Raw genomic sequence first — 26,939 nt, 5'->3', positions numbered from 1 at the left:
CACCAGACCAGTCATCCTTGAACATAATTAACTTGGATAAGAAAACTTTAGGTTCTGAATTTTACAAGCAAAGGTTGATGATTAAAAATATGTCGCTAATATCAATTCCTGGCTACGACTAGTGGCATGGATTCGGACTCTTGAAATAGATAGAAAGAATCTTAAATCCAAATGAACATCAGTTTTAGATTTTTGAATACGGTTCCTTCGATTTGTCTTCTAAATCGTTGGAAGAATTGCTTTACCAATCATTCACTCTATAAGACTAAACTGAAAAGACGAGAGTCATTTGAATAACTTCTGTCCCAAAAATGAACAAATTACAGAGATTAATGGAGTTCTGAGATCTTGATATTCAAAAACAACATTACAGAGTTTGATATACTAAATTGGATTCTAGATCAATAAGCTACTTTCTTAAACTGTCCAAGAGCAGGGTATATGTTAAGGAAGCCAAAATTTCTCCGGTCCGTATGGTGCGGATTCGGCGATTCTTGTCACCGACGACGCGCAACGATAACACCGACCAGCATAGCCGCACTCCCCTCCTCCCGACACTCATGTCTGTGCCGGCCGGAGCTACAGCGCCGGCGTGGGTCGGCCGAAATCTTGAAAATTTCAAATTTCTGGAAACCGTGCGGAGGGGTGAGGTTGTGCTGGTCGCCGATGGCCATAATCGCCGAATCCGCACCGTATGGACGGTGCGGACGTCCGCAGCTGAGAAATTTTGGCTCATGTTTGTGCCGGCCGAAACCTCAAAATCTCCGCACGGTTTCCAGAAATTTGAAATTTCAAGATTTCGGCCGGCCAACACAGACAGGAGTGCCGGGCGGAGGGGAGTGCGGCTGTGTTGATCGGCGTTGTCGTTGCGCGTCGCCAGTGGCCGGAATCGTCGAATCCGCACCGTGCGGATGTCCGGCTTTATATATATCAACAACACAGTGGCATATATTGTACAAGATTGAGTAAAGCTTCACGAGCAGCTGAGCAATCGCCCTATGTGCCAATGTAGAACTCTTTTGCTTCTTGTATGCCCATCATCTACGGTATGTTATTCATCAATCTATTGGGTTGAAATAAAAGACAAGTAGATCAGAACTACAAGTGTCTTAAGTGTCTAACAATAATTTTAACAGCACACTATTTTCTTCATCTGATCTGATGATTGTAAGCAAAGTCTTATTAACTTAAGAAAATACCTTTAACAAACTTGGGCGAAAAAATCACAAAACCCAAAGATATTAAACACAAATGAATTAGGTTTAAGACATTTTAAAATTTAAAACATACCTCGACCATAGAAACCTCATTTGTGGTTCACTATTCTGTTGGACTTGGCCCTTGTTGTGGAAGTTAATAGCATCAGTCGAGAAGTTGGGGCAATACTGGATATACAAATGCACCAATGAAGGGGACTCAATACCAGTAGCACTTTCACTAGACAGTCTTGGAAGCATCAGCAAGACTAAGCTCTTCAATTTTGGAAGAACAATCCATTTGTTGCTCACTACTTCATCGCTTGCTTCAATCAATTTATTCAGGAGAGGGCAACCGAACACAAAAAGGTCTTCCAGATGAAATAGGCACTGAGCTACATCATATGTGAAGAGGCTTCCTCGAAGCTGATCGCAATGGTAAATGAGCAAACTTTTCAGAGTCTGGAACGTTTTACGTGGAGCAGGACCATAACAGATGCTTCTCAGAGCATACAAACTCAGCAGTGTCATCTCACTCAATTTTGATTCTTCTGGCTCAAACCGGTCATATCCCAATACATATTCCATGCTACCCATAACATTGCAAATCACCTTTTCCAGATTTGGTAGCCTCTGTAACAGTTTTGATGGCAACAATGCATTCCCCAAGTTTCGACAATTACAGACATTTAACAGCTTAAGATTCATTACAGATCCAAGTGGTAATTCACCAACGCATAATTCAGTTAGGGAATCCACACCATCCAAATGCAACTCCTCCAGGTTCTCGAACACAGGTTTATTTGAAATCCGACTTGTTGTGTTCATAAGCTCTTTCAACTTCTGACATGGACCAGTGATAGAGAGATGCTTTAGCCCGCATAACCCCCCATGGTCATATTCCACAAGAATGTTATTTAACTCTTCACACTCAGCAAACTGTAGCTTCTCTGTTTGCTTTGTCACCACACTGACAAACCAATCCGGTAAGGTGCAGATAGTAGTGTTAAGAAGCAAGGATCTGGAATATTTATGACCATTATCAGACTGAATCTGTGTTGTTCTTTCGTGTCTACTGAAACTGATATCAAAGTAAATCCAATTTGGATTGAAATCTATACATTTAGGCAAACATTTTACATCCCATATGTGAACCGTCAAAATGTATAAATATGATAAGCCAGTTAACTCATCAAACCCAATACTAGTCTCTTCTCCTTCTTCCACTTTACTCCCTAACTCTCTGAATCTGCAATGCATGTACAGTTCTTCTAAATGATGCAACTTTGATATCACTTTAGGTGGAATTGTAACAATATGTCCATGCCAGAAACTATCACTGACATCCAGCATTCTTAAATTGGTCAAGCGTCCTATTTCTTTTGACAATTCCTTGAGAGGATATTCTCTCATACTAAGAATCTCAAGCTTCTCAAGTTTTCCTAGTATGGAAAAGTCAACCATTTTCTTGCAACAATCTAAATACAAAGCCCGGAGGTTGGTTAGGAGACTGAGTGATTGAGGTAGTAATGAAACACTAGTGTGGCTAAGATCTAAGACTCTTAAATCATTCAGGATATGGAGAAAACTCTTGGGTATCTCATTTAAATAAGGATTGTGTTGAAGTAGTAAAATCTTGAGGTTTGGACATACCAACTCTTCAGGTAGTTTGCGAATTTCGTTCTTCATTAGTGAAATTGCAGAGTAGCCACTAAGTGCATTAATCACTGGCCAATGCTTCAAGTCACGACTAGCTTTCACCAAAACCCGTTGACCAACTTCAGATACCGAAATTAATATGGCCACATCACGAATGACATCATGCATCCTTACACATTCGTTCTTTTTAGAGTCCAAAAGCAAGCTAGACGCTTTCATGGCCTTCAACAGCAAATGCATTGCGGCTCTAGCTTCTTGCATGCTGAAATCTTGAAACATCCCTTTCCCAATTCCATACTTCAGCAACTGTTCAACTGGGATGTCATAGTCGTCCGGGAACAGGCAGCAAAGTAAGAAGCATGATTTTGAATCATCAGTTTTCAAATAATCATAGCTTAACTTTATGCATTTGTACACATCTCCCTCATCTTCGGGGATGGCAGGTTGAGACGCTTTTAGTCGTTGAGCTGAGTCTTTCCATTCGTTGAAACTGGCATATCGAAGTGCCCTTGCAACTGCTATTAGTGCAACTGGTAAACCAGCGCATTCTCTGGCCACCTCCCTCGCCACATCATAGAAATTGGTGGATTTGTCAAAAGATTGTCTTGCTTCTTTCACAAACAAGTTCCAAGAATCTTCTTCTGATAAGATATTGAGTGGAATGTTGGCATGGCTGTCCATGAAATGACATACAGACAATCTCCTTGTCGTCAGTAGGACTTTGGAATTGCATATTTGAAGCTTGTGGTGGCTGGGAATTCCTATACTTGAAAGTTCTATTCTATTCCAAATGTCATCCAAGATTATGAGGATCCTGGTTCCTCTTTTTATCTTCTCCTCCAATCTGTTAGCTCTTCCTATCTCTGTCTCATCTTCCAATTTCAAGTTTAGCAAATCAGCTAATGTGCCTTGAATTTTCCTCAAATCAGGGTTCTGAGATACAACAGCCATAATCACTTGATTAAAAAGTCTACTTTTTTTCATTTGTGCACAGACATGTTTCACCATAGTTGTCTTTCCAACACCACCCATTCCGTAAACCCCAATCATAGTGACCTCATCATCATTCAGCGCATTCCTGACCTTATTCATAGCTTGTTTCGTTGCTTCAAATGCTTTAAAATCTCCTGTGGACGTTGTAAAGTTAATTTTCATAGATTGTACTTTACTGCACACAAATTCCACAATGGCTCGGACAAGATCTCTTTCAGTCCTACAAGTACGAATAAAGGGTCAATAATCATCAATAAACTTTATAAGTCTTGAACAAATAAAATAGTATCATCGTGCTTACTCATAATTTTGTGTATGCCATCCACAGATGTTAGCCACCCTACTTAAAGCATCTCTCCACTGCTGCAGCTTGGTTTCTTGTCGCCCAGAGTTTTCATGGTTATCAAAAGCTACTTCAAAACTTTTCTTTTGATATCGTACATCAGAGGGTTCCACATGATAAAAAACTGGAAGAATTCTATCATCATCTTGCATACATTGAGAAATCTTTGTAAGTTCCTCCAAACACCAATTCGAAGAAGCATAATTTGGGGAGAGGACAACAATTGCAACCCTTGACTCTTCAATTGCCTGTAAGAGTCTTGGAGAAATAAGAGCTCCTACTTCAAGATCTTGGTTATCCATGAATGTTTTAATACCTCTTCTATTGTGCAGGCGATCGTATAATTCAAATGTAATACCTTTGCGTGTATCTACACCCCTAAAACTCAAAAACACATCATACTTCCAACTAGGAGCTGATGACGGAAAAGATACAGAAGCTTTTTGAGAGCTCGAGGCCATTAAAAACCAAACAATTGGAAGGAAAGCAGAGACTGCAGAAACCAATCTGAGAACCCAACAAGGATAACGTTGAGGCTGTAAAAGCAGATTACCAGGAAAATATGGGTCAAGGGAACTAATGAAAGCAGAGCAAGTTCAAACAACATAGAATAAATCTGTTCGACAGGAGATGAGGCTTTAACAGACTCAATTAATATGTTTTTCTTTTGTGTTTGATCTGATCAGAAAACTAATAGTACATCTCTAGTAGTTGCTGACTGGTAAATTATACATGTATACAGAGCTGACACAAAAGTATTTACATGTAATACAGATCAAACCAGTATGCAGACCCTAGAAGCATAACCAATTTTTCAGTTCAAGTTGAGTCCGGGAATGCAATGAGAATATGGGATGATCAATCCTGAAAGCTGGCCTTGAACTGAATGAACTTTAAAAAAAAAAAAAACAAACAAACCAACTAAAGCAACATTGACATAAGTTGTTTGTTAACTCAGTGAAACCGAATAAAGGAGAACACACTGCAAAGCTTCCACTCTTGAACAACCAAAATCAATCACCAATGTCAATCACAAGATTTCACAGCACAGTTGCATTGACCAAAGCAAGCATTCTAGCCTAACTCACTAGAATAAGTGAATTCTCTAATCGCTAACTGTATATACCAGAACAAAACAACTCAACACTCAACAAATATACTAGCTATAAACGCAGCCATCGCATAACCAAATGACTCATGCAATGCAAGATATGAATGAATGCAGCAACTGTTTTTCAATTTGTTTTCAACCATGGAACAAGAGAACTGGAAAACATAAACCACATAGAGAACTCTTTATAAACCAAATATTGAACTCTTGTACTCCAATATCTAAGAGAGAGCAGTCATACTCTATTTATAGAGGAAGAAAATCAATTCTATCAAAACCCCTTAAACTCAGTTGTAGTGGGTAAACTCATACACCAAAATTCGGAAACAAAGGTAAATCGTAAACCCATGCCTCTTAATTTAATCGAGAAAAACAATTCAGGAACCCAACATTCATACACATTATCAAGCTGACACAAGAGAGCAAAACCATTTCGGAAATCAGAAAACCCCCTAATCCTAGCTCACTTTGATTAACGTAGAAAACTCAGGTGGACACTATATATATTGTTGAAGTATAAAGAAGGAAGCGAAGGAATGAGGACTTACGAGCTTCTATAGGTGATACGATTATAGCTTCAGTCTAACTTGAAGCGTTAAAGAACAGGTGTGAATTTGCAGTGGAATCAGGATGTTCTCGGGACGAAAGAAGAGGTATCAACTCATTGACTAATGATCTTAAGACTTCGACTTCCTCACTTTATCCCAAAACATACTTGGGCTCTTGGGCTCGGGGACTGAAATATTCAGAATTTACTTGATGTTTCTGCTAAAATTTCAATTTTCGGTATATATCGTATCTATTACATACCAAATATTTTTCAATAATTTTTTTTTTAAATTTCTAGATATATTCGGAAATTTTCAAAATTTCTGGATATTTTCATAATATCACCACGTGTCACGCCAATTTCAAATAAAATAAAAAATTATTAGTTAGAATAATCAAACCTCCGATTCATCATTTTGTAAGCACAAAATTATAATCAACTCTACTACATCAACTTATTGTCATATATGGTATTACATTTCATGTCTCACCATTCACTTAAAATTGAAATAAAACGAACTAGTTGTTAAGGGGAATCGAACCCCTTTGGTCTACAAGGAAGTAAAAATGGACTTACTCTTATGGGGGAAATTCAACATGTCTTATCAACCATATTTATTCTCTAATGAGATGCAATCAAGTGAAAACATATGAACACAATCTAATGCACAATCTTCACAAAGCTATGGTTATGGTCAAAATTGAGAAATGCTTGATTCGAATGTGAACTAGCAGTACCACAACTTACCGTCAATCACTCACGACCCCTATGGTTGGCATATATGTCAGTATATGCAAAATTATAAAGGGACGGTATCATTTAATGACTATTATTCACAATATACTCAGGGTTTTACTCAAATACATGATGAAGATAGTGAAAATTTTATACATTATGGATCATTTATGTGGTTTTAAACCACTCATGTAATTTCATGTATAATGTATTATATGTAAATAAGGCGTGATGACCTAGCTTCTATTTGAGTAAATATATATGTATATATACCGTCCCTATCTAGAGTGAAGTTTCACTCTGAAATTACAAAATGAAGTTCTAATTTTCCGTGTTTTTATATAAATTTTCATCAATTTATTTAATTATTTTTTAAAATTGAAATTTTCCTGAAATTTCCATCGAAATTTCTAATTTTCGAATTCTCGCCGAAATTTTAGTCATTGCTTGGGCTTCATTATTTATAGAGTTCTGTTTGAAATAAGGAATCCAAAACTAAAAAATGATTACTATAGTTAATTATTAATAGACCACGTTTGGTTCACAAAATCAAAAGGAATGGAAATGAACTCCTTCCTCTTTCCATTGCCATAGAAAGTTTAAATTCCCATCAAATTTATTTTCATGTGTTTGAAAAGGAATGGACTTCCTTTCCAATGTTTGGTATGCACAAGGAAATGAACTACTTTCCTACGTTAATGGAAAATGTGGGGGAAAACACTTCCTTCTATAATCATATGGAACCAACTTCTCTTCTTAATTCCTTACATTTGTTACTCACTATTTATTATTTTATTGCATTAATTACAAATTTTTAGACAAGTTTCCTCCTAACTTCCCTTGTGTTACTAAACACTAGAATTTAACCAAAAAAAAAAAACACTGGAAAGGAAATTAAACTCTCACTTAAGTTTCATTTCTATGGGAATTCAAAAGGAACTAATTTCTTTTCCGGATACCGATTTGAGGAATGTAAAGGAAAATACTATAAAAATACTCTTTCATATTAATATAAAAATTAAGCCCACTTTGGTCTAATAATATTAAAACTCACTAATAAGTTAAAGTTTGGATGAAAAAGTGATTTCATCGGGTGTAAAGGAATGTCAAAAGGAACTACTCTCCTTTATGGAGACCAAATGAGGAATGTAAAGGAAAAAACTATAAAAATACCCTCTCTCATATTAATATAAAACTTAAGGCCACTTTGGTCTAATAAAGTTAAAACTTAGGGTTACTTTGATCTAATAAGTTTAAAGTTTGGATGGGAAAGTGATTATATGAGATGTGTGGAGTCCCAATTTTCCAATGCTATGAGAATTATTTTCCTTTTCCTTTTTTTTTCATTTGGTTCCCAAACAAGTGAATTCAAATGGATCACTTTCCTCTCCCAAGACAATAATTTCATGAAACAAACATGGCCTATAAGCCACGTTTGGTTCGCGGAAATGAAAGTATTTCCTTAGTATTTCCCATGAGAAGGGAGAGAGAAAGGAAATGAAATTTTCCCAACACTTTACATTGTACGTGTTGCTTAGTAACATAAGGAAAATCATTAAGAAAGTTGTTAATGTTGTAGGGAAAATGGAATGATCTATTCATCTCATTGATAATCCCCTTTATATAGGGGTCAAGATTACAATAGAAATAAATAGTAATCACAATGTCAATTAAGGCTACATAATGGTGATTGATTCGTTACATCCGTTGACCATAAACGTCATTAACTTATTCCTTTATTTGCATTAACGAATACACACTAATGGTGTTTTTCCTTCAACACTCCCCTTTGTGCCAAGTTTAAAGATATAATGGTGTATAAGATGTTATCTCATTAAAAACTTTGCCAAGTAACAAAACCCAATGGGAAAAATAAAACTTTGGTCGAATGAGAAAAGAGCACAACGCACCTATTACATTTAAGATTAGCATATATGTGCTAGACTCCCCCTGATGTCTGCACCTCCCCCTGATATTTACATTAATCATGAGAGCTTTGATAACTTTTGCATATTTAATGATGCATCTTATTTAGTATGTATTTCTTTACGCTAAATATGTAACGACGTGAATAAAATTTATTCTCATCATGTCGTTTTCTCTTTTCTTTATAGGGACTATAAACCTAAACCTTTAGGTATTGTTATTGCGTGGGCGCTAAGCTATACAACGAATGAGAGGTCGAGTCAAGTATATTATGTTAAGTGCAATAATGTGTCTTTGCACTTGTATAGGGAATCTCATTTCCCAACACTTATTCGTCATCTTTCAATTAGACGCAGGGGCGGAACCACATGAAAGGCGGGTGGGGCTATAGCCCTACCGGAAAACAACCACAAATATTAACTAGTATATGTGTTAAAATAACAAATGTTTGTGTTGGTCGAATTGGCTAACTACCATCCTTAATTCTAGCCCTACCCTACCCTATGACTCTTGGTTTGATTCCCCCCCCCCCACTTTTTGTATTTTTCATTCCATTTTTTTTCTTCTTTCTCTTCTTTCCTAGTTCTTTTTTCCTTTTAAAAACTTTTCTTTATCCTTCTATTTTACAATTTTGAGAAAATCTAAATTCTATATTAATTTATTTCTATTCTCTCCCCATTTTTTCATTCTTTTTTCTTCTTTTTTCTCTTCCTTCCCAGTTCTTTTTCCCTTTCAAAATTTTTTCTATATTCTTATACTTTACAACTTTGTGTACCTATTTTCTATCTCTAAACTATATATTAATTTATTTATATTTTTTCCCCATTTTTTTCTCATTATCTTTCTTTAGTCACGAACTCACGATCGATACAATACCAATGTCACTTGCGATTGAAATGCGAGAGGCAAAACCTCTTTATTCAGCAGCAATTAGTGCGTGATTGTTGAAGGGACTTCTTTTTTACTTAAGCTTATGCTTAGATTTCATATTGCGCTCAATTGAAAACCTCAAATTTATTGGTACGCATGTTTTTCTGTACTTGAATTTGATTCAAAATACTTCATCACATGGATGATTGGTTTACTTGGTTATATGATCTCATCTGAAGATAAGGATTATGAACTAAGTGGTGCAAAGTAGAAGAAAGAACTTGAAGTCCAATAGTCTCGAATTATATTTTCATATGTAGGTTACTACGAAAACTTCATTGAAGCATAATAAAAATGTGGTTGGCAATGGTTTATACGTTGAGGATATACACTTGAAATGAGACATTTTTTCAAATTTGATTCATCTAATTGTTTACCTGTAATTAACATATTATTTACATATTCTTTAGGTATTTAGTTTTCTAAAAACAATTGGACTAAAATCAGCCATACCCATTTTTCAATCCTGGTTCCGCCCGTGATTAGACGAAACCTGATCTATCTTTAAAGACTTCGACTGATCATGCGAGCTATGGAAGCCTCACATTTAACCTTTAGAGTGCTTTAAAGCCGATTGATGGTTTAATCATCAATATTATAGTTCTCAAGATCCATTTTGAGACTGTGTCTTCCCAATGATCTTTTTCATTCTCGACTTATAATTTGTAATGACGACATCCTTTTAACTCATCAAAAGACTCTGCAATCCATATTGAATATGCAATGACATAACACATCTGATCCCTATTCATAATCAAGTATTTTACTTCGTGAACATTTCAATTCCTTTTGTAATGCTACGTGATCTAGAACCATTTCTTCGGTGGATAAAGTTTGTTCTATGACTTTCATGTATATCTATTAATTTCGATCCCACATAGAGATATCTTGTTACAACATTTATAAGCTGCATTTATCAGTTTTTCGGAAACTACCAAACCGATAAGGTAGTGGAGTGCAATGACATCCATTACGAGAATATCTCTTTGTGATCCATTACAAAAGAATATTGTCTCATAGTCGATTCCAATGCGTTTAGTGAGAGACCTTGCGTCATAAGGTGAGTCTATACTCTTAATTCTCATACACATCCTAACAAAGATATATGATAGGGTTTACACTTGCGGTGTCGGCTTCACCTGCCCAAATACCTATCTCTTTATTAGTGAACTTTAGTTCATGTTGGATCGCTTCTTTCCATTGGGCCAAAATTATTACGTTGCTATTTCTCAACGAAGTATGGTTCGATATGAAGACTCAATATCCTATATCCTCACGTGGTTTGTATTTGGTAGAGATCTCTATATATTCAAGGATTTGTTTTAACATCTGAGGCGTCTCCCAGTGATAACCAAAATTCAGGAATTCTCATGAGGCGGATTTGAGATTATGGATCAATGGATCCAATTGTGCCAAACTCGCTTTCTTCCTTTAATCGAGTATATATCGAACATAAGGTGGTCTCCCCCTCTTCTTTGAAGAGCCACGGCCTATGACCCATTTATGCCACTTTAAGGTGTCAACATGCCACCATAGTGATGGTGGCAACGCAATGCCCAAGTCCTTTTGGGTGGTGCCATGTCCTCTTCTTAGGACATTGAACCTTGCAAGCCTATTTGCAGCTAATATCTGTGATCTCATCACTTTGTGCAATAGTGGAGATCAAGATGAGACACAATGGGGACAAACCACGACAATTCCTGTCGCTCCACTTGAACATTATTTGTTCTTATCTCCCCCTAACGACGGGAAGACTGTCTCATCAAAGTGATATTCCACATATCTAGCGGAAAAAGAGATCGTTTGTGAAAGTTGCAATATAACGGACTATCTGGATACTCATCTCCAGTAAGAATATTTATTCACATTAGTTGGCTTCACTATTATGCGATGTGGCGTTGCAATTTGGCACGTAGGTTAATCTAGTTGAGCTCAAGGATTCTAGATCCGTGTCAATTCTGGTGAGCTCAAGTATTTTGATCATTCGATATTATTGATTGTAATTCATTTTACAATGATTAATGTGATAGCCAATAACTAGTGAGTAATAAGTTGTTTGTGAAAAAATTACATTACCTCAAACAGAAAGATTGGTGCACATTACCATTTACCAATATCAAGACTAGTACTTCAGTCATTTTCCGTGAGACCTAGTGGGTTTGTAACTAGCATAAGTAACATTAGTTTTAGTAGTGAATGGTGTGATGACACGTGACTAGTGTGTCGACACATCAACCAACACCATAAATTATTTAAAGTGTCTGTAAGTTGGTTGAACTAATTCACATAATATTCATTGGATTCAATCCTTGAACACAGTGACAATACATGTCTTTTGCATAAGATGATCTCAATCCAAATTTCTTTAAGAGATCGATAAGCTTTGAATGATTAGCTTTATATACATAATCACAATGGATATAAGAAGCATAATATGGTGTTAGTGCATATACTTGTGCATCAAACATTTCACTGTTCCGTCTTAGGGGAGTGACGAAATATGAGAATGAAATCGCATCTTCAATTCCTCCATAAAATTATACTGTAATGATTTTCACAGTTCTTTGTTTCTGTTGTTCATACTTCTATTTTTCCAAAATATTAGTGTCCTAGTGTAACTCCTATATAATATATAGACACACATATCATGACCTGTGTATCCCAGTAAATCGTGTCAAAGCCCAAATATGTTAAAATCCCAAAGGTCAATTTCTTTTGACGTTGTTGGATAAGTAATTTTCTATATATTTGCTAAATAGACTTATGAACTTCTCTAATACTCGGTTACATTTGCAGTCATTAAAGATAATGCAAAGGAAGTAAACTGTAATCTCACTTATTCATTTCACATGAAAAAGTCGTTGATATAAAAACATTTAAAATGTATGAGGGTTCGATTGTCTCTTGTTGACCATTGTTACATAAAGTGCCAATGAAGTATATAGGTAAGACATGAAAATGGAATATAAACCCAATTTCTTTAGAGTAATTAGATAGAATCGTAAAACGATATCTTCATCTCATAATGCATGTACATTTTGAATTCCGAATGATTATATATTAGCGATCATTATTCATATTATTATTTATATCCACAGATATAGTATGATTATTCTTCAGTACTACTACTGTGGGGATCGCATGATGCATTTCTTTGCATTCAGTTATTCATATTATACTAATATTTTGTGAAGTTGCTTTACTTTATGCGATACTTCACATAGTCAAATATTAAAAATCGAACCCTAAAATCGAACCGCGTATATCTCGATTAATATTCTCAATTTATTTAGAAAAATTCATAATTTTGGTTGTAAGTCAACGATTGCATCAAGGTCTTATCCAATCTAAAGTACTTCAATACCGAAATTTTAGGCATATATAATAGCCATTACAATTATATCTTGGAAAATTAGTGACTGATTGTAATCGAAGTCTGAAACATTTTGAATTGACATAGATTTGTGTCGCTCTTAAAATTGAGGAGGTTTCTCCTCGTAGTTTGATATTGAATATATTTTTTCAAATTGTTGTACTCACATTATTCTATACTCTTTTTGTAAGAGGGCATTTCATTGCTCATATCATATCCCCTATGCATTTTTTTAAACGGTACATTGTTATCAATTGTCATGAATCGGTTAGTATGAACCTACATGTTCATAATATTTGTCATTTGCTTTAGGGTTATTTCTTCATTATTATCTATAGTTCGTTCTGAGAATTTTTTTTCTAAAAGACATTTTTTTTTTATCTTGAGAGACATTTCTTTGTTATTCAAGATTTTAAATATGCTTCCAAGTTACGTGCAGGGAAACATGTTTGCATAATTCAATCATGGTTGAGTCTTGGTTGGCTTGTAGGGAAGGTCGGTACTCAAATTCTTTAGAGTCCAATATATATTGTGTTGGTTTAACCAACTGTAAATAGAGTACGAGACTTAATAGTTTCGCAGTCTAAAAGTCGAAATAGACTTACACGAAAATTAAACATACCAAAATACATTATGGTCACTTTGGAGCTTTATTAAGTAGCTTTATCACAGTAAAGATATGCAATATAATTAATTTCCAAGAAATAAAAATTAGATTGCAAGACCAAGAATTGAAATTGTCGTATTTTTCGATACTTCATGAAAATACTTTATCACAAGAATATGTTTGTCCTCTCTTTGTTTTTGATTTATAAAATTCTTATGAAATTTCATTATCATGGCAATGCTCATATAATATGCTAAATAACATAATTATAAAAATTATATAAACATAACATATGCAGCAAATAGAGCATATCATTTAACATGGTTAAGTAATTAACAGAACTTAGGTAATTATCGTATTCATGATACATATTAATGACCATGTATAAATATATAATACTTAAAAATTTAAATCATAGCATCACGATTTAATGACATGCTAAGTAATTAAATTTTGATAAAAAAAACATAACATATAACATGAATAATATTTAGAGAGTATTTTGCTCACATAACATATATAATTTCATTTATATGAATGATGCAATAAAACCGACAATACTAATTTAGATCTTACTAATTTAAGCGATTCTTGATCTTATGATTCCATGTTGCTCGTCACATGGTTATAAATAAATCACATGTAAAAAAACAACAATACTTATATGATTAGTCGCTTTAATCATATGTAATGAAATTGCATTTGATTTTAATTTACCTTATTCAATAAAGGTAATAAATAATATATAAAAAGTAAATTGGATTGCACATTTACCATTTACACAGTAGTTGTTAAATTGATATGAGTAACAGTGAATAGTAAATATGATTCACTAAGTGGCAAAAGTAATAAAATAATTACCTTTAATTGTTTACCATAAGAGGTAATTTTTTTAATAACCAGAGGTAAAAACCTTTTTTTTCATGGGTCGGGTCGGGTCGACGGATCCGATTTAGGAGTCGTCGGGTCGAGGTATGCAACCGCATATCTGAGTCAAGCGTCGTCGGATTTGTAAATTTGTCAAATAACTGCCTGAAACTGTGGTTGCTTTTCACGTTCGATTGAATCATCGCATTTCTCGCATTAATCATCGTAATGTAAGTGATACGTTATATACAAAACAATTAGAATTATATGATTAGGTCACATTTAATCATATAACGAATACTAATTTACTAATTCACCACAGAAAGTAGTAAATAGTTAAATAGTAAATTAAATGATTAGGACACATTTAATCATAATTTCTATTTAAATTAAGTGAATAGAAAATATGATTAACTGAGTGTAATAATTTAAATTACCTTGTTAATTATACCAGAAAGAGGTAAACATATTTCTTTATGTTCTTGGGTCAAATTCGGGGCGACGAGCGGACCAGGTCGGGTCGAGTTCATCGATCTGCAAAAACTATGCTGCAGCGGTGTTCAGTCGATGGAGGGGAGCGGCGGTGGAAGGGTGCCGATGGTGAGAACAAAGAAGGATGTGGGTGCCCAGATAAGAAATCTGGGTGTTTTTCTACATTCTTTGTCTTCTTCTATATAATCCCCTTTATATAGGGGTCAAGATTACAATAGAAATAAATGGTAATTACAATAGCAATTAAGGCTACATAATGGTGATTGATCCGTTACATCCGTTGACCATAAACGTCATTAACTTATTTCTTTATTTGCATTAACGAATGCACATTAATGGTGTTGTTCATTCAACAGTTAAAATGTAATAAAATAATAGAGTGTGAGTAATAAATGTAAGGAAAGAAGATGAGAAAGTAATTCCATTGGATTTTGGATGGAATCATTTTCCTCCATTTTACCCTTCCACCAGGAAAGTAATTCCTTTCATGTTGCATCCCAAACCCAGGAATGGAACAGTTTTCCAATGCACCTATTTTAAGGCTATAAATTGAATATTGCTGCTATAAATTATGGTTCTCGTATTTCAGATTTTTCGGACTGAAAAGTTTATAACATCATCCAGTAGTTTTTATATATGTATATATATATATATATATATATATATATATATATATATATACAGTCTCTATCCAGAGTGAACCTTCACTTTGAAATTAACGAGTGAAGTTCCAATTTTAGTACACTTTTTTGTCAAATGTTTTCATCACAAGTAATTCAATATTTAGGTATTTCATTCAAGATCATCTATGCAAAATTTCATTCAATTTGACAATGGTTTGAGTTTTCAAAATTGAGATTTACATGAACGGTTTACGTTGAACAGATTTAATTCGTTCATTGATTTAATCTAATTTCAATATCTTAACGATAACCGAAATTGATGAAATTTTGTAGAGATGATCTTGAATAGCATACCTAAATATTGCATAACTTGTGATGAAAACATTTGACCGAAAAGTGTGTTAAAATTGGAACTTCACTATGTAATTTTAGAATGAAGGTTCACTCTGGATAGAGATTATATATATATATATATAATTAACGTGTATGTGTATGACCGTTACCTCTAAAGCTAAATCTAAAGCTTTGAGAGGCATATCTAAGTAATCTAACTACTAGAAAATTGAAGATCCCATGTTCTTCTACACTGTGCAAGTGGATCAAGATAATCGAATGACAAACTTCTTCTAGAGAGACGGAAAGTTGAAAACCGATTTTGATTGCTTTGGTGACGTAGTTGTGTTTGATACCACTTACAAAACCAATAAATATAACATGATTTGTGCTCCTTTGTTGGGGTTAACCAGCACTGGAAAAATGTGTTGTTCGGTTGTGCATTTTTGCTAGATAAAACAACTGCTTCATTTATTTGGTTATTTGAGACATTCTTAGAAGCAATGGAAGGCAAAAAACCGAAGACTATTTTCACTGATCGATGTCAGGCAATGGCAAATGCAATTGAAAAGGTTTTCCCGGAGTCACGCCATTGGTTATGTTTGTGGCACATATCAAAGAATGCGACACAAAATATTAGTTGGCTTTTGCAAAAGTCTGATTTTGGTGAGCTTTTCCGAAAGTTTCTTTTCGGACGTGTCACAGAAGATGAATTTGAGTCTACTTGGAATGAAATAATTATGAAGTTTATACCTTCAGGAAACACATGGCTGGAGACACTTTATGAACTCCGTGAAAAATGGTGTGCATTATTCAGTAAAGATACATTCTCTGCTGGAATACTATCTACACAAAGAAGTGAGAGCACAAACAATGTGTTTACCCACATGTCTACTAAAACAATGGCTCTTACTGAATTTGTCCATCATTATGACGTACAGGCAGAAAAAATGCGTTCAAGCGAATTGGAGGAGACCTTTCGATGCAATAATGGAATACCTTCTAAGGCAGCAAAAAGTAGCGGAATTAAGAAGCAAGCTGGTATGGTCTACACTAGAAAAATTTACAATCTATTTGAGTCTGAGTTTATTGCTAGCTTGGCAGTGAAATGGGAGGAAGTTGGAAGTGATGGAACTGTACAGAAATTTGAGCTTAATGAGGAGGGCCATAAGAGAGTGTACACTGTCCAATTCAATTTTGATAATATGACTGTCTCTTGTAGTTGTCATATGTATGAGTCTATGGGTTGGTTATGTCGCCATGCTTTGAGGGTATTAAATGTGAAAAATATCACTAAAATTCCAGCACAATATATACTGAAGAGGTGGACAAAAGATGCAAAGAAAGGAGTAGAGACAAACATTATGCAACAACAAGTCAAAATGAAGTCTACAGTGACATTACGCAGGAATTCTTTAATGCGAAAAGCTTACGGTATAATCAGCAAGGGAGCAGAGACAAGTAATGGTAGCGACATTGCATTGCAAAAATTAATGGAAGCAGAAGAGGTAATTGAAAAATATATGGAGAAATTATCTTTGGAAGGAGATGTCAATGAAAGAATCAATAAGGGTTCAAATCCTAATACTTCCAGCGATAGTGCTAACAAGGACGAAATTGTATCTAATGAACCGCCAATATTAAACCCAGCTAGAGTGTGGCCAAAAGGCATGAGTAATAAGAGAATGAAAGCTGCATCGGAGAAGAAACAAAATAAAAAAGCACCAAAAGGTCGAGGTTCAAGTAAGTAATTTAGCATTGTAAACATATTCTGAAAGTTAATTGTATGATCAATTTATTTTTAGTTTTTTCTTATAGGTTTTATGAACAATATTTACATGCGCAGGTAAAGTGAAGCAACCAAATAATGGACAACCTTCAAATGCACCAGTACGGTAGTCCATAATACCAGCTTGCTTCACACATTTGTTGCATCGAATTGTACATATCCCATCAACCAGGTACTATCAAAGTCTTGGTACTTTTGTTATATTATTATTTTCAAGCACTTAGCTTCCTAATTGAATTGTGTTGATAATTTCAGCCATTTCAGATTGTGAGTTTCCCACCCACTAATGTTTACACTCCTTACACACTATATAATGAGGTAAGTTGAATTATATTCTAAGTTAAAAATAAATGTTTTATGTTTTATGTTTTATGTTTTACTGTACTTTACTTCTAATCTTCCATTAGAATTTGACATGATACATATTTTTATCTCTTAGAATCCTACTTCTATGTTACCATTTCATGCACTGAATTTAACATATCCAAATATGCATCAAGTGGGTAACTATAACACACAATTGAATCAGGTATAGATCGATCATATCTTTGGTGCATGTTAACATATAATTGATGATATGTGTATCCACTTCCTAATATTTTCTTTGTGATAATAGAATCCATCAGCAAGGATTGCTACAACCAATTTAAATAGTCAAATTCCTCAACATAGTCAGGTTTGAATGATATATACATTTCTTAATACAAAATCTTTTATCTATTTCTTATTAACAAAAGACTAATTGTAATGTAGGATTCACAGTCAAAAGAGTTGTGAGCAACAATCTGATAGGGGAAACAAGTCTAATAATATATATCTATGTAAGGTAATGATACATACACAAGCAGAACACATTTTTTTATTTTAATTTATATTTTTTTGCGGTACTTCTTTTTAGTATGAGTATATTGTAGCTTAATAATTTTTACTATGTTTCAAAATGAACTTTATACAGCTGCTCTATTATTCTAATTATATGGAAAGGCTGTGAAACTTCAAGAGAGAAGACATTTTGGTGCATTGCTTGTGGAAAAAAAAAACCATCATGCAATAGTAGTTTGGGAAACTCTTTAGATTATGATTTAGATGTTGGAATGTAATGTTATACTATTTAAGACTCAAAATCTATTTTGCTAGAGATTCTGGTAATTTTCTGTTTGTTGGAGTGTAATATTCTATTGAGACGTGTTTATTGACACAAAAACTTGGCAAAATTATGAAAAGATGATGGGTTCAGCCAATTATAACCAAATTTGCTTGTATTATGCTGATAGTGCACGCTTAATTTTATTTGATGGATCATTCAAATGATCAAATCAATTCTTACAAATGGCCAGTCCACAAACTTCTTTCCCATTGAATGTCAAAAACTATCTAGTAATCATTCATAATTCAGTTCACAAACATATCTGGTAGAAATTATCATGTATTTCCACTATAATGAATATGAATGCTTACTGAGCAGGATTAAATACAATACATAATGTATAAAGAATAAAAGGTAGGAAATAAGCTTTTTACCTTCTTAAATCTTGAGACATGAACTATGCACAAGAGCTAGTGAGCAATTGATTGAACATAATCCACACTGACTATTCATGATGGAGTAATTATTCTTTTTATAAGGATCAAAATCTCAATCTACGATCATAAATCAGACCCATAGAACTGTAATTGATTTCTTATAAAAAAAATTATTATTGCATCATTGATTTTCGACCTCTAATTTACTGACCAACCTATTTGCATCTTTACCAAATTTGAAGTCTTGAAGTATTTGGGAGAGAACCCAGATGAGGAGAGGATACTGGGGTCGGGCAACGGTATATGAGGAAGAGGAAGGCGACGAAGTAGAGGATGAGGAAGAAGATGCGGCTTATAAGATCATTATGAAAAAAGCTTCGACGATTAAAGATATTCGTTAAGAGAAAGAGGAAAGAAAAGAGGAAAAGGAGCAAGATGCTTTTACCCGGGTGATTATCATCTTCTGCCATATTCATGTTAGTAGTGAGACAAAGAACTGAATGTAGGGTTCCTCAGTGCCTAGATAAACTAAACAAATAACTAAATGGAGAACTAAAAAGCAACGGAGCTAACATAATGGATGTTTTTTGCCGTTTAATAGGGTTTACTGCCTTTGTTTTTTTATTCTGATGTGATGTGTCAAAAAGCAACACGTGGTGTTTTATTATTGGTTTGGCAGACCACATGTCATTGTCTAATGGTCCTCCGGGAGGACCGAAAAATTTCTCGTGGAGTGACTGAGAAGGAGAGGAGAGTGCGGCTGTGAATATGTGAAGGAAAAGGAGTAGGTTTATGGCTTTATATGAGAGGGTAGTAATCATGTGTGCTATACCACACCAATAAAAGAGACACTAGAATAAAAAATACTACAGTATAAAATATCGGTCTGATGCAGTCTATTGTTGTGGTTCGGTGCGGGGGAATGAATTTTCTACACCTATTTCTCGTGCAGTCTGGCCGGTTTTCGCCAGCGGTGCGGTTTGTTTCCACCCCTATATGTAAGACAGAGGGGACTCATTTGAAGAGTTCAGTAGTTCTAAAAGAGTCACACCCGTACCAATGATACCACCGTAGCTAGAGAGGGAAAATTCTAATATACATCAATGTATGCTATACATCACACATCCGACGGTCGATATTATTTTATGAGTGGGGTTAGAAAAATAATATCCGTTGTCAACCGTCGGATGTAGGATATATAACATACATTGATGTATAGTAAATTAACCCAGCTAGAGAGCTACTAATTTATATTTTAAGAATAAACAAAGACCGCTCGATCGAAACAATAATATGCATCTGGGACAAAATTTTACTCTTTAGAGATTTCTATGAGATTCTGAGAATCAACGATATCAATATTCAAAACCATCATTACAATTTACAATTTAATTTGATAAAAAATAAAATTGGATCCCGAAACCAGGATCAATCAATAAGTTGCTATCACTTTCGAGAAGGGTATATGACCTCAAAGGCCTTGTGTATGTCTTTTGTGCACTTTGCACCAGTGATAACAAGTTTCCCCGACGAGAATACAAGAGTAATCTTGGGTTCCGTCATGCGGTACCTCAACTCCGGGAAAGCTCCGGCTCATTACTCGTAATACCAGGGTTCGCATAAGCAAGATCTTTGAGTCTGATCGGAAATCCAACGTCAAAGTTGGAAACAATGTTCTGGATATTGAAATCCTTGAACTTGGCGTCAAAACCTATCTTCATAATGGTGCGCACACCATTTTCCCCGAGGCGAAGATCAACACTGTGGCCTTTGGGTCTCTCACTCATGATCACAGATTGCAAGCGCCTTGCACAAGGTCCAACTTGCAGCCCAAGTTAGCTGTAGACATCACATTCGAAATAGTGGGGACAATATCACCTGTGGGTTGCTGGGAATCAACCGCATTCAGATATTAGAAATTAAGTAAAAAACTACTGACAAAAGGATGTGGGTTTCGTTTCGATTTTAAGAGAAGATGTGATAGTGTGGCGGATGGATGATACTTAGTTAGCAATCATTCATCTAGCGGGTGCCCCTATTTTATAAACAAAGACTATTAAGTGTTCCGTTTTCCCAAACGATGTGGGATTATGCCGACTTAATTTTCTTAGCTGACTCAAATGTTTCCCTTTTTATTTTGGGACTAGTCGATTTCCTTGTTACATATGGACCACTAGTCTATTTCCTCTTTACATTTCCATTTCCCATAGGGAAGACTGGCTAGTATTCACTCCTAGTCAATGTGGGATTCTTGCTTCCCGAATGCATAATCACTCGCAATCAACTGTAGGATGTATGATCAAATTTAAAAATAGAAAGTTCAATTTTTTTTCCACGGGAAACTAAATCTATATCAATATAGACAAAAAATAAGAACTGCCAGGCGAATTGCAATACATTGCATCATTTGCATGTTCTGAAATGCATGTGCAAGAGAGGGGGCACCAAACTATGATGGTGCACAAGTCCTGGTTCAAGATAGGAGGAGGAGGCAATTTCAATTAATTTTCCGGGGTAAAAAGACACTGGCACTGGAACAATTGAACTAGTTGAACCAGCTGGTGCACGTAAAGCAATTCACTTGGTGATGGAATTTGTATATTGCGGTAGGAAAATAAGATGCAAGACCTAAAGCTCATGCTTGTTAGTTGTTTACTAGTCGGTGAACCCAGATCAGGCTTCTCAGGCAAATCACGTAGTCAGCGATATCTTTATCAAATAACTGCAAGAGAAGCAGACAATCTCAACAGCCAATGCATCTGTAACAGAACCGATTCAGCCAAACACGAATTAAAGTTTTGACACAGAAAAAAAAATCAATCAAAGAAAGACACCAAAAGAACAAACCCGGCCTATCGGCTGTGCCAAGTGTGCAGTGGCATAGGGTCAGAAAATTTGGAAGGTTAAAAAAATTTGTATCACTATGTAATAACTAGTTGGGTTGGTTTGAGTCTTGGATGTGTGTGTGGAATCCCCTTATACCCGGTTCGAAATCTCTTATCTTTTTTTTTTTTACTAATTTTCCTAAACTTTTATAAGTCATAAACACATAATCTACCTTCATTCAATGACTTCCTCACTTCCCTCACAAACACAGAATCAGCCAGTCCCCTGACTCAGTGACTCCCCTCAAGTGAGTCATCTATCTCAGTAGCTCGTCCAGACCACTCTCCCTTTCTCTGGCCTTTCTTCTCCTCTCCTCTCCCACTCTCCTGCCTCTTCGAGACTTCGATCTTGACGAGCAATCAAGCATCATTGGGACGATGAGATTGGCTGATTTCTGACCTTCTGGGAATCTGGGTCCAAGTCGTCAAGCCTCCAAGTCTCCACTCTCCAACTCTCCAAGGTATGTTAGTTACTTAGTTAGTCTGAATTGAGTGCTTATTTTTTGAACTCTTTTCAAACTGAATTGATTGAACCACCAATTGTATTAGATTGAATTTTGATGTTGATGTTGGTCTTGAAATGAAAATGTGTGATAGGGGAGTTAAATTTCGTGTGATAGGGGAAATTACTGTTAAATTTGTATTAGATTGAATTGATAATTAAACTTTGTTTGAATATATTCTGTTTAATGTGATGAATTTTGAAGTCAATGTAACATGCTTACAGAGCATTCCTTTTGAAGTCAATATATTATGCTTTTACGGAAAATTTGCTTTTGGTATTCTATCTTTTTGTTATTGTAATCTTAATTGTTGGCCTGCTTATATAGATGTCTATTTGGGATACTATACTTCTAGTTTTGGTTTATTATTTCTCTTTTTTCAAGAGCATAGAAGAAGTCACATTTGATATTTCGCACAAGGCCTCCAAATACAACGGATCGGCCATGCAGAAGAAATACAATGTAGATAATAAAACATTCAACCTGCTAACTAGTGGAGTTGTTCTTTTCTAGTAGTGTTGCAATGTTTCACAATCATTGCCATCCCTAAATCTTTAGCTAAATTAAAAGACACTGTTTTAGACTTCTAGTGTAATAAACAACATGGCTTCGGATATTATTCATAATATCAGCGTGACAAAAACAGAATAAGATGTCCACACTCCACACAGTAAAAGAAAACTAGCAGCACGAGACAATAATCCCACCAATTTGCACAATGATCCATCCAGATTCCAGAAGTTTACCAGACGTCTACATGCATGAATGGCAACAGTCATAGAACATCGATGAGAAGCAACGAGTTTCCGTCATGTATCTACGACACTATTTATCAACCATAGAATTTTATACTTGGAAAGCACATAATCATCCCAATTTTTGATACAGCATAAACTATCCTATTACAGAATACATTGAGACTATACAGCTCAAACATTATCTTAGCAGAGTTCCAGGCATAGAATGCCTCTAGTATAGGGAATTGGTCACTGTTGCTGAATTGGGGCAGGCAAAGTCTTCTATGATGCCTAGAAGCACACCAACCTCATTTCCCCCTCAATTTTGCTCATGCATGGTTAAATCCTACAAAATCCAACAAAGGAACATACATACTTTCAGAGCAAATTCACGGACTGATGAAACCAAAAAAAGGGGGAAAACTTGACTTCTATTCTAGGAGCAGCTGAAGTGAAACGGGTTATAAAAGGACAACATTTTCTATAACTTACAACTTCACTTAACTACATTTGAAAACTACAGATGTTTCCCATTGGAAGGAAAACAGTAAGAAGAGACTGAAGAGTAGCAACGAAAGCATGTCTTAACTCTTAACACAATTGTACCAAGTGAACGAATGAAAAAATCTAATATTAGCACGTATATTACGGAACAAAATCTTTTCACTATATTTTACCTGGATCATGCACATCTCAACCAAAAAACAACAAAATGCATAGGATATGTACACTCTAAGATCTACAAAAGTACAAAACCCAGGAAAAGTTGCAATATACTTCTAGAACACAAACAATACATGTCATTGAAGATATGGTACTACCACCCTGATATTAGCTAAAGCAATTCCAAGGAGCTTATAACATAAGGTTTGAAACATGAGCAGAGTGAAATCGAGGAGTGACTAAACCATAAGTTGGTTACCGGGATCAATTCTTCATCTGAGCCAAAGAAGACTCTCTTCATATTCAATCATGGAACACCATATGCGTTTCAAGCTTCTCTTCCTCATGATCACTTCTTATCAATCCGAACTCCGTCCTCCTTTCACGAGTAAAAGTCACTTTATACAGAAATGTACCAGCTTCATTCACCAAGATAATGCGGTCCAAAATAACTCATCTCCTTGGCGAAATCGGAAACCTTCAAGTTGAACAGCTTAGTCCACGACTCCGCCACGCCGTATTCTCTCATGATCCATAAATCAAGAGATCCAACATCAGTATCCCCAGGAACAAATAATACACACAGGCAACCTCTAAACGAAGCCACCAGAGGAGGTTGAGGCCTCCCATCATCAACAACAGGACACGGCATTACACGAAACTCCTCTTTAGCCAGATCAAAAGCCACAATGTCTCCCATACTGATCCAATGAAGTGCCTCATTCAAAAGAGCCGGATGCACAGAATCAAAGACTATGGAAAATGGGGGGTCTTGAATCCTTTTCCAACTGTCAGCTCTCATTGAGAAGATCTCGGACGGGTCTTCCTTCCCCCTCATCCTTTGAGAGTTTTGCAACAACTTTATAGTCGTCAGTTGCCGACAAATACACAAAACCATACAACTGGGTGAGGCAGTTTTCTGAAGAATCCGGTAGATGGGTTCCAAATAAACATGTTGGTTTGGTCATAACGAAAAGATGCTGATACCAAACCATTGCAGGAGCTAAGTACGTTGACACGAGCTCCGGGTTCAAAGAAGGGGCACCTGATCTCTCTCACTGAAGACTTGTCTTCAAAAGACGACAACGGTCTACGGATTCGAAGTCAGGTTGAATGGGGTTGGAGATGAGGAAGGTTCGGTGATGGAGCGCCAGGTTCTGGAAACGGAGGTGGAGCAGATTAGGGACTTGACCGGCAACCTCTCCATGATTCTGACGATCACATCTTCGGGTAAGTGATCCGACATTTTGAATGATAGCTCCTCAGTTCTTCAGGGCTTCCCAACTTCGGCGTTTCTTTTATTTATTTATCGACTCATTCAACTCTACTCACTGTCTGCGTCACACTCTCACTCTAACCTTCAAGTCTTCAACTCATTTTTGAGTTCGGTAGTACTCATTACTCAAGAAGAAGCACTGGAAAATTGTTTTTTCTTTTTCTTTTTTGAACAACTAATACACAGATATATTTGAAATATCCTCAAACAAAAGATTCAAATTACAATACACCAGCAAGAAATGAGAATGAGGATCCAACTTAGGAATATGTATTTATTTCCACCAAACATTGTATCTGTTCATAAAAAGACTGAAATCAATTTGAATTTGGTTTACAAAAATGCCAATTTCTGGTGGAATGGAAAGGGAACTTATCAAAGAAATTCGAGTGCAGAATTCGCAGATTCAATTCCCTTGGACACATGCATGTTGATTAAATTACTATCTCTATCTATTTCCACAAATTTGATTACAATGCTTTCGTGCATCTTTGTGAGAAAACATTTATGGAGTTTCCATTTAGTGTGATAGATATCATCCATATGGTTGAATTACACTATGTAACCGATTCTTTGGTTGAGTCTTCTCTATTGGTTCTTACAGGTTGGTGCGCTGTTACAAAAGAACAAGGGTTTTCTAATAAATTCATTAGCCAAGTACCCCTTAAGTAAAGATCAGCTGACTGATTTCAGTGTTATTTCAGGGTTCAAGGGACTAGAGCACCAAGTACATCTAAGAGAAAGGGTAAGCTTCCTTTGAAAACCAAGCTCAAAATGGTCAAATGTGATGCAGATATATTCCTGTGATCATGCTTGATTGACTGGTTACATTTCTCGTGTGAGATCAGAGTAAACTGTTAATGCTGCATGTGCTTTCTTGGCTTTTGAATTTTTTGTTGATTGGTTTGGTCTTAAAAAAATTTGGGAGATGATATGTTAAAAGGTTGTTGAAGTTGATTGAGTACAGGTTTTACTCTTTGAGAAGCCTGACTGATATCAGATTTTGAATTCTTCTCTTTGGTAAAACAAACAATGAACATACAAATCTCATTGATTGTTCAGTATAATAGATTCTTATTGAAAATTTTTCTGGATTCAAGGTTGCACATATAATGCATATGCAACTGTCAGGGTTCTATTGAAATATCCCAGCTATGTGACAATTTATTTCCAATAACTTGAATTAAAATTTATTCATATTCAGTGATGCATGAGGTTCTCTTTGACTAGAATTAGAGAAAACCATGTACACTCAAGTTTTTCTAGTTCTTCATAAGAATATCACCTGGTCGATGAACTTGAAATTAATTAAAGATCCCCAGTTTCTAAATCTACTGCTTTTGATATGAGTGATTTCATTGAGGTTATTCTGGACGATTTCTAATTTTCGTGCAATCATATATTATATTTGACTTATAATGAAGAAAATTTAACCATGGATTTGTAAAGAAATGGCAGGATTCTGTCATCTACCAGAACATATGTTCTTTTTTTTCTTGAGAACATTTTTCATTTTCCTTTAATATTCACTTCTTTGTCGAATTATTTAGAATGTTCTCGAATCTTTGTTGACAGTAATAAATTTTTTTCTCGAACCTTCATTGATATTTCAAGTGCACTTCAAAGCTTCACCTCTTGTATAACCAAATAATGTTTCCCTAATGGACTTTTGTATTTCCATACTGCGTAGTGAACATTATATGTAATATTTTCTCGAAAGCTTTATTGGTGTAGAACAGACTAAAGTTTCCATTACAGATTGTCTTTAATGGTTTTGTACTGCACATAACCTTATAATGTACTTCACTTCTTATCCATGTTAAT

General features: G+C 35.3%; 3 protein-coding genes and 1 pseudogene across 5 annotated transcripts; 1 reads left to right on the top strand and 3 right to left on the bottom strand.

Moving 5' to 3' along the window:
• Positions 1 to 319: 319 nt before the first annotated feature.
• On the bottom strand, positions 320 to 5,981 carry LOC126786253 (probable disease resistance protein At4g27220). 3 transcript variants are annotated; one of them, XM_050512022.1, is made up of 4 exons: positions 5,851 to 5,981; positions 4,150 to 4,727; positions 1,291 to 4,068; positions 320 to 1,063 (listed from the first exon to the last, which is right to left on the bottom strand). In XM_050512022.1, exons 2-4 carry the CDS (start codon positions 4,650 to 4,652, stop codon positions 1,042 to 1,044), a joined length of 3,303 nt encoding a protein of 1,100 aa, XP_050367979.1. In that variant the 5' UTR covers positions 4,653 to 4,727; positions 5,851 to 5,981; the 3' UTR covers positions 320 to 1,041. The 3 variants fall into 3 exon arrangements, with proteins under 3 accessions (XP_050367979.1, XP_050367978.1, XP_050367980.1); XM_050512021.1 differs by lacking the exon at positions 320 to 1,063 and having other exon boundaries at positions 1,251 to 4,068; XM_050512023.1 differs by lacking the exon at positions 320 to 1,063 and having other exon boundaries at positions 1,251 to 4,068; positions 4,150 to 4,439; positions 5,851 to 5,929.
• Positions 5,982 to 16,289: 10,308 nt separating this feature from the next.
• On the top strand, positions 16,290 to 16,975 carry LOC126787329 (protein FAR1-RELATED SEQUENCE 5-like). Its single transcript, XM_050513233.1, has 2 exons — positions 16,290 to 16,874; positions 16,961 to 16,975. Exons 1-2 carry the CDS (start codon positions 16,290 to 16,292, stop codon positions 16,973 to 16,975), a joined length of 600 nt encoding a protein of 199 aa, XP_050369190.1.
• Positions 16,976 to 17,167: 192 nt separating this feature from the next.
• LOC126787328 (TATA-box-binding protein-like) lies at positions 17,168 to 20,963 on the bottom strand (annotated as a pseudogene).
• Positions 20,964 to 24,260: 3,297 nt separating this feature from the next.
• On the bottom strand, positions 24,261 to 24,677 carry LOC126787327 (F-box protein CPR1-like). Its single transcript, XM_050513232.1, has one exon. The coding sequence runs from the start codon at positions 24,675 to 24,677 to the stop codon at positions 24,261 to 24,263; it is 417 nt and encodes a 138-aa protein (XP_050369189.1).
• Positions 24,678 to 26,939: the final 2,262 nt, after the last annotated feature.

Source organism: Argentina anserina, chromosome 3 (assembly GCF_933775445.1).
Source record: "Argentina anserina chromosome 3, drPotAnse1.1, whole genome shotgun sequence".
NCBI classification, from domain to species: Eukaryota; Viridiplantae; Streptophyta; class Magnoliopsida; order Rosales; family Rosaceae; genus Argentina; species Argentina anserina.
The sequence above is the reverse complement of the archived record's forward strand: the minus strand, read 5'-3'. Positions and strand labels throughout refer to the sequence as shown.

Bases quoted from the DNA above. Each gene is read 5' to 3' on its own strand.
- LOC126787329 (XM_050513233.1), top strand. From the start codon at position 16,290: ATGGCAAATGCAATTGAAAAGGTTTTCCCGGAGTCACGCCATTGGTTA.
- LOC126787327 (XM_050513232.1), bottom strand. From the start codon at position 24,677: ATGAGGGGGAAGGAAGACCCGTCCGAGATCTTCTCAATGAGAGCTGAC.
- LOC126786253 (XM_050512021.1), bottom strand. From the start codon at position 4,652: ATGGCCTCGAGCTCTCAAAAAGCTTCTGTATCTTTTCCGTCATCAGCT. The intron at 4,069-4,149 runs GTAAGCACGATG...TCGTACTTGTAG, and splicing joins TGGCATACACAAAATTATGA to GACTGAAAGAGATCTTGTCC.